The 7,605-nt window shown below is 48.8% G+C and overlaps 2 protein-coding genes across 2 annotated transcripts; both read right to left on the bottom strand.

Moving 5' to 3' along the window:
- Positions 1-17: 17 nt before the first annotated feature.
- ETH_00027490 (uncharacterized protein) lies at positions 18-1,247 on the bottom strand (the record flags this gene model as incomplete). The annotated part of the gene is made up of 1 exon (XM_013373386.1): positions 18-1,247. The coding sequence occupies one exon, from the start codon at positions 1,245-1,247 to the stop codon at positions 18-20; it is 1,230 nt and encodes a 409-aa protein (XP_013228840.1).
- Positions 1,248-3,358: 2,111 nt separating this feature from the next.
- On the bottom strand, positions 3,359-5,386 carry ETH_00027495 (uncharacterized protein; the record flags this gene model as incomplete). The annotated part of the gene is made up of 1 exon (XM_013373387.1): positions 3,359-5,386. The coding sequence occupies one exon, from the start codon at positions 5,384-5,386 to the stop codon at positions 3,359-3,361; it is 2,028 nt and encodes a 675-aa protein (XP_013228841.1).
- Between the last annotated feature and the right edge of the window lie 2,219 nt (positions 5,387-7,605).

Here is a 7,605-nt window from a genome sequence, read left to right on the forward strand (position 1 = left end):
GCTGCTGCAGCAGCAAACTAGGCAAGAGAAAGCAGCAAGGGGGACAGATCCTGGCTCGTTTGGCTGCTGCATGCGTCGCTGAGCAGCAGCTCGTTGCTGCCAGCAGGCGCAGCAGCAAGGCCTTCCATATGCTGCTGCTGCTGCTGCTGTGGGTGCTGCAGCAGCAGCAAGGGTTCGCTGCTGCTACGGCTTGAAATGCCGCAGCTGCTGCCTTCTAGGTCAAAAGCCGCCCGCTGCTGCTGCTGCAGCTGTTCAAGTTGCTGCTGCTGCTGTTCTTCTGGTTGGTGCTGCTGCGCTACTTGTTGCTGTTGCTGCTGTTCTTGCTGCTGCTGCTGTTCTTGCTGCAGCGGTTGCTGCTGTTCTTCCTGCTGCTGCTGCTGTTCTTGCTCCTGCGGCTGCTCTTCTCCCTGCTGTGGCTTTTCTTTGTGCTGTAGCTCCTTTTGCTGCGGCAGTTGCTCCTCTTGCTCCTTGTGTTGCTGCTGCTGCTGCTGCTTCTGCTGCTGCTGCTGATGCTGTAGCTGCTGCTGCAGCTTACCCTTGCATGCATTCCGTGCCTCTTCACGTGCTGCGCAGCTATTATTCGTTTTGCTGCTTGCCCTTAAGCTGCACTTTTTCTTGCTGCTGCTGCTGCTGCTGCTGCTGTGATTATTTAGTGCTGGTGCTGCCTTCGTCTGTGCTGCTGCTGCTGCTGCTGCTGCATGCGGCCTTCGCTGCTGCTGCTGCGATCGCTTTGCTGATGCGGCGCTGGCCAGCAGCAGCTGCTCCTGCTGCAGCACCTGCTGCTGCAGCTGCTGCTGCAGCTGCTCCTGCAGCTGCTCCAGCACCGGCAGCTCGCTGCTGCTGAGGCCTACTTCCACAGCTAGGGCAAACACCTGCTCCTCAAGAGGCAGCAGTGCTGCTGCTGCTGCTGCTGCTGCTTCGGGTGCTGCGTCTTCTGCTGCTGCATCTGTTGCTTCTTCTGCAGCTGCTTCTGTTATAGCTGCTTCTGCTGCCTCCGCTGCGCTTGCAGCTGAGGCTGTTGCTGCTGCTGCTGCTGCTGCTGCATCCAGTGAAGGATCTGCTCCAGCTGCTGCGTGCTGCTGCTGCTGCTCCTGCGTCTCCTGCTGAGGTGTACGTACACCAGAAGCGACCCCACAAGCAGCAGCAACTGCTGCTGTCAGAGCAGCAGCAGCAGCAGAATGTCGAGAGAGAGCAGCAGTTGAAGCTTTCAGCAGCTGCAGCAAAGCAGCAGCAAACAAGCAAGCCATTTTTAATCATGAATGTGATATAAGAAACAAATAAATAACAAAGTAATTAATTAATTAATTAATTTATTTATTTATTATTATGATAGGATTGATTAGTTAATTAACTGATTAATTAATTAATACTTTAATAAACTGCGAAAGGAAGATGCAGCCAGTGCAAACCCTAAACCCCAAACCCTAAACCCTAAACCCTCAACAGTAGCCTCTCATGCAGATCACTACGATGAAAGCATTAGACGAGCAGGGTTTAGGGTTTAGGGTTTAGCGTTTTGAGGGGCTAGGCCAGGGTTCAAAGACCTAAACAACACACCCACGCAGGCTTAGGGTTTAGGGTTTAGGGTTTAGGGTTTGTTGCCTGTTTTTGCGACTGCAGATTTTGCTTGAGTGTTTCTCGTCTCGAAACTGTCGAGGGAGTTGAGCTGCAAAAAATGAAAAGAAAAAAATAAAAATAAATTTAAATAAGTAAATAAATAAATAAATAAATAAATAAATAAATATTTAAGTAAATAAATAAATAAATAAATAAGTTCAAAGACAAGTGCAATGGGGAAAATAATAAATGAAAATGAAAAAAAAAGAAAAGTGAAAGAAGTCTTACTTTTGCTGCTGGGGTGTATGTACAGCTCGGAGGAAAGTGGCGAGCGCCAAATCTTTTTTAATTTCATTTACTTTATTTTGAATTAATTCATTTGTTTCATTTGTTGCTTGAAGAGCAGCAGCCTGCGTTTGCTGCTGCTGCTGCAGCCGCTGCTTCTGCTGCTGCAGCTGCTGCAGCAGCAGCAGCTGCTGCTGCTGCTGCCGCCGCCGCCGCTGCAGCACTGCTGCTGCTGCTTCTGCTGCCAAGGCGAACTGCAGCAGCAAATTGCCCTCCGGCGAATTCAGCATTAAACGAAAACTGTTTTAAATGAAATAAAAGAAGCGACTCAAGAAAAGGAAAAGATAAAAGAAAAGAATAAAATTAAAGAAACAAATAAACGAAAAGACAAAAAGAAAAACAAAAGCGCTGCAGCAAAGGCAAATTGCAGCAAATAACCCGAAGACAAACCAGCACCAGCAGCAGCAGCAGCAACAGCAGCAAGGGGTCTGCGGCCTCCCGGCGGTGGAAACAAAGAAATAAAGGAAGAAATGAAAAGCAATTTAAAAATTGATTTTTAATTTCATAATTTATGAAAACAAATGAACTATTTAGCGATGAACTGCAGCAAATGCGCGAAACAGAGTCACTGCTGCAGCTGCCCACCAACCGCAACACAGCAGCAGCAGCAGCAGCAGCAAGAGCCAGGGAAAGACAACTGGTAGCAGCGATAAATAAATAAATAATAAATCAATTTAATTTAAAAATAATAAAATGAATAAATCAAATAAATGAAATGAATGAAAGCTGCAGCAGCTTCTCCGTCTTCTTCTGTGGGGTGTCACGGCAGCTCCAGATACACCCCAAAGCAACCGATTTATTCGCCCCGCTGTTTATCTCATTTATCACAATTAATTAATTAACTAATTAATTAATTAATTAATTAATTAATTTATTTGTTTGCTTGTATTTGATTCATTGTCTTCCTTTTTCGGTTTCTTTCGCGTTCGATTTTCTGGGGAGCCGCCGAGGGGTCACTTCGAGATGCACTTACAAACAAAGAGGCAATCAAAAAAAAATAAATAAATGAATAAATAAATAAATAAATAATAAAATAAATAAATAAATGATAAAATAAATGGATAAATAATATTCAGTTAAAGTAATTTCATTAAAACAACGCCTTTTCTTTCCCTGTTCCTTCATCGCCTGCGGCCCCATAGCCTTCTGCTGCTGCAGCCAGCAGCAGCTGCAGCAGCTAACAGCAAGTAGCAGCAGCCAGCAGCAGATAGCAGCAGCTAGCTGCAGCAGCTAGCTGGGGCTAGCCAGAATTGGCCTTAGCTAGCTGCAGCTAGCTAGCTGTAGCTGGCGTGGCTGTGGCGGTAGATAACAAAACGGCTGTAGACTCTAAAGCCTAAACCCTAAACCCTAAACCCTAAACCCGAAGCAGCGGAGAGCTGAAGGGGCCTATTGAGTGTTGATGGAAGCAAAACAATTTAAATCTTTTTTCTTTTTTGTTTATTTATTTATTAATTTTTTAAACACCCTTTTGTCTGTTTAGCTGCAGCAGCCGACTTCCCCCCAAGTACTGCTGCAGCAGCGCCCTGCCGTCAGCAGCAGCAGCAGCAGGAACAGCAGCAGCAACAGGAACAGCAGCAGCAGCAACAGCAGCCTTGGCTGCCCAGCTGTGTGCCAGCGGCTGCAGCAGCTGCTGCTGCTGCTCGGAAATGGGGCCCCGGTACTTCTGCAGCCTTTCCTGCAGCTGCTTCTGCTGCTGCTGCTGCTGCTGCTGCAGTCGCTGCTGGCGCTGCTGCAGCAGCAGCAGCAAAGGGTTGCTGTCGCGCAGCTGCGTGGCTTTACGCAGCTCCGGTCCATCAACTGCTGCTGCTGCTGCTGCTGCTGCTTTAATATTTTCTTTTTTAATATTTTTATTTAAATTTTCCTTTATATTTTTATCTAAAGTTTCATTATTGATATTTTTATTTATATTTTCTTTACTTAATTGCATTTTAATTTCTGCTTCCTTTTCGACTCGCTGGGCGTCCGCGTAAAGCCTCTTCCACCACGGTACCTTGCTGCTGCTGCTGCTGCTGCTGCTGCTGCTGCTGCTGCTGTTGCGGGCGGGGTTGATGGCGGGCCTGAAGGTGCATTCTGCTGCTTCTTTTGCTGCAGCAATTTCTTTTTGCTGCCCCCCAAAGAAAAGAACTTCAATTTGCTTTTTTGTTTTCATTAAAGTCGAAGGAGATAAAACTCCTCTGCGAACTTCTTCTCGAAAAAGTGCTGCTGTCTTCAGCCGAAGACTGTGCTCGCTTATGCCCCTGCTGCTGCTGCTGCTGCTGCTGCTGCTGTTGCTGCTGCTGCTGCTACTGCTGTTGATGGGTTTGTTGGTGATGGATGGGGAGCTGGAAACAACAGGAAGCAGCGAGTGTTGCTGCTGCTGCTGCTGCTGTTGTTGTTGTTGTTGTCGCTGCTGCTGCAGCAGCAATAACTCTTCCTGCAGCAGCCGCTGTTGCTGCTGCTGCCAATGTGTCTTTCGTAAATGTTTTTGCTGCAGCAGCCGCAGCTGCCTCTCGAACTTATCCTCAAAAGAAAGCCGCCGCCGTTCCTGCTGTTGTTGCTGCTGCTGCTGCTGCTGGCTCTCTACTCCAGCAATACTGACAGTGGGACTCCTTGCTGCTGCTGCTGCTGCTGCTGCTGCAGTTAGGGACTGAGACAAATAGAGGGGCCCCTTGCCGCTCCAGCGGTAAGCTCCTTTACTTTCGCTGATGCTGCTGTTGCTGCTGCTACTGCTGCTGCAGCTGCTGCTGCTGATGCTGCTGCTGCTGCTACTAATGCTGCTGCTGCTGCGGCTGCTGCTGCTGCTGAGGAACTGTGCTGCAGGCGGCAGCAAGCTCAAGGAGGGCGAGGCAGCAGCCTTTAGTTTGTCTCCTTTGGGTTTCTTGCAGCTGCGGTCCATTAGCTGCTGCTGCTGCTGCTGCCGCTGCTGCTGTTGCTGCTGCTGCCGCAGCAGCAGCTGCTGCTGCTGCTGATATGCCTCTAGCGTTGCTGCAGCGCGGCTTAAGGCAGCAGCAGCAAACACTGCAGCACGCCGAAGGGCTTCCTTCTCCTTTTCCTTTTTTGTTTCACTTTTTTCTTTTTCTTTTTCTTTTTCTTTTTCTTTTTCTTTTTCCTTCCCTTTTTCCTTTTCCTTCCCTTTTTCTTTTTCTTTTTTTGTTTCTTTATTTATTTTAATATTTATTTCTGCATGCGCTTCTTTGTCCATTCTCTTGCTTTGGCTTCGAGGCGAGCGGAACACAAAAGAAGTTGCTGTTGCTGCTGCTGCTGCTGCTGCTGTTGCTGCTGTTGCTGCTGTTGTCTCTTCATCCTCTGCATCTGCTGCTGCAGCTAACTCCTCGTCCGTTGCTGCTGCTGCTTCTTCATCTTCATCGTCGTCCGCTGCTGCTGCTGCGTCTTCTGTTGCTGTCTGTTCTGTTGCTGCTGCTGCGCTTGCTGCTGCTGCTGCTGCTGCTGCTTCTGGGCAGCAATTGCTGGTGCTGGCCTCCCTGAACAAGGTTCTCTTGAGCATCTTCTTTGAAAACTTCAAGTTAAATGAAAGAAATTCCCTTTCTGCTTTTTGTGTTGTTGGCTTGCTGCTTCGCGTTTCGGGTGTACGTACAGACAGCTGGCGCCGGTGCTGGCCGATCCTTTCCAGTTCAGAGCTCCTTTTGTTTCATTTTTTCTTCTTTTTTGTTTATTTATTTCAATTTGCAATTTTTTATAATTTAATTGAATTATTTGATTCAATTAGCCGGTTTTTGCCCGCGATCGGCAGTCCCGGAGCCGCTGTCTTGAGAAGCGCAGCGGCTAGCGCCTCAGCAGCAGCAGAAAAGGAAGGCGATGAGATGAAGAAATAAATCAAATAGTAAAACAAATTAAATAAGTTGAATAATTAAAAACAAAGAAATTCACCTTTAAATCAACGAGAGGTCCAGCAGGGCCTGCTGCAATCGGCAGGTCACCATTGGTCCTCTGGACCCCAAACCCTAAACCCTAAACCCTAAACCCTAAACCCTAGCGGCCCCAAACCCTAAACCCTAAACCCTTGTTTCTGGCTCGCCAGGGCCGCGTTTTTCTGCGGCCTGGCGCCTGGGGGTGGTTCAGCTGCAAACCCTAAACCCTAAACCCTGGCGCTGCGTCCTAAACCCTAAAACCCTAAACCCTAAACCCTAATTGTGTTTTTGCTGCAGTCAGAAGCCTGCAGCTCTGTTCTTTTTTCTTCTCTTGTCAATGGCCTCAGCCAGCCTCTCGCGGCTAAACTCAGTGAGACAAACCCTAAACCCTAAACCCTAAACCCTAAACCCTAAATCCTCGCAAACCCCTAATAAGCCCCGAAACTCTAGCTCCCGATAAACCCTAGGCCCAAAACCCTAATTCCCCACAAAACCTTAAGCCTAGTCTTGATAAACCCTAAACCCGAAACCCTAGCTCCTGGTATCCTTTAAACCCTAAACCCTAAACACTAAACCCTAGTTTATCAGACCCTCTTTAAGCAGCCAGCTGCACTCAGCTGCTTCTCAGCAAAACTCCTCACCTCCTGATCCCTCAAACATCCAGATCTTCGGGTTTAGGGTTTCGGGTTTAGGGTGTAGGGTCTAGGGTTAAGGGTTTAGGGTTTAGGGTTTAGGGTTTAGGGTTTAGGGTTTCTGCAGGCGAAGTTGCTGGGCGTCCCGTTTTGCTTTCCGTCTCTGTCGATATTCCCTCCGAGTTTTTCCTCAAAGTCCAAACCGCCCTAACCAAAGCCATTTTAACCATTAAGCAGCAGCAGCAGCAGCAGCAGCAGCAGCAGCAGCAGCAGCAGCAGCAGCAAGATCAGCAGCAGCAGCAGCAGATTGTGACCCAGGAGAGCTAAGCAGCTTCCCTAAACCCTCTACTCCACACTGTGCCTCTGGGAGCCCCCAGGGGGCCCCCTGGGGGCCCCTGGGAGACCCCCAAGGGGGCCCCCTTGGGGGCCCCAGGGGGCCCCTGGGGGGCCCCTGGGGGGCCCCTGGGGGCCCCTAGGGGCCCCCAGGGTACGGAGTGTGGGGCCCCCAAGTTCTTTTATTCGGCTGGGGGCCCCTTTGGGGCCCCTTAAAGGCCCCTGGCTTTTTAAAAGAAATGAATTATTCGAAAGAACTGTTTAATAAATAAATAATAGAATAAATAAATAAATAAATAAATAAATAAATAAATGGAATATATAAACAAACTAAATAAATAAGTTGAAAAGGACTCGGAAACTCTATTGGTTCTTTAGATGTTGTAGGCACTGCGTCTTAACGTCCATACCCTAGACCCTAAACCCTAGTCGAAACCCTAAACCCTAAACCCTAAACCCTAAACCCTAAACCCTAGTTGGTCCTCGAGTCTACGGCACGCCGCGCGCATTGTCTGCAGGATTGTTCTCCGCTTGCGTCTGTCAAAAAAGAGCCCCTCTCCCGAGGGTTTAGGGTTTAGGGTTTAGGGTTTAGGGTTTAGGGGGGGCTTTGGGGAGCTAGGAAGCTCAGCAGCCGCGCCACAGCGGGGGTTTGCTGCTGCTGCTGCTGCTTAAAAACATTTATTCGAATTCCTTCGATGCAGCTTTTAAAAAAAGGATCTCTTTTTATAATGCAATTGTATTTCCTCTCCACAACTTCAAAAGCCCCAAACTTCAAACTCTCAGGATTGCATGCAACAGCCAGCAGATACGCCAGCTGCAGGGGGGCCCCTGGGGGCCCCCTGGGGGCCCCCCCGGGGGCCCCAGGGGGGGGCCCCCCGGGGGGCCCCCCC

Source organism: Eimeria tenella, genomic scaffold (assembly GCF_000499545.2).
Source record: "Eimeria tenella Houghton genomic scaffold, Eth_scaff14, whole genome shotgun sequence".
NCBI classification, from domain to species: domain Eukaryota; phylum Apicomplexa; class Conoidasida; order Eucoccidiorida; family Eimeriidae; genus Eimeria; species Eimeria tenella.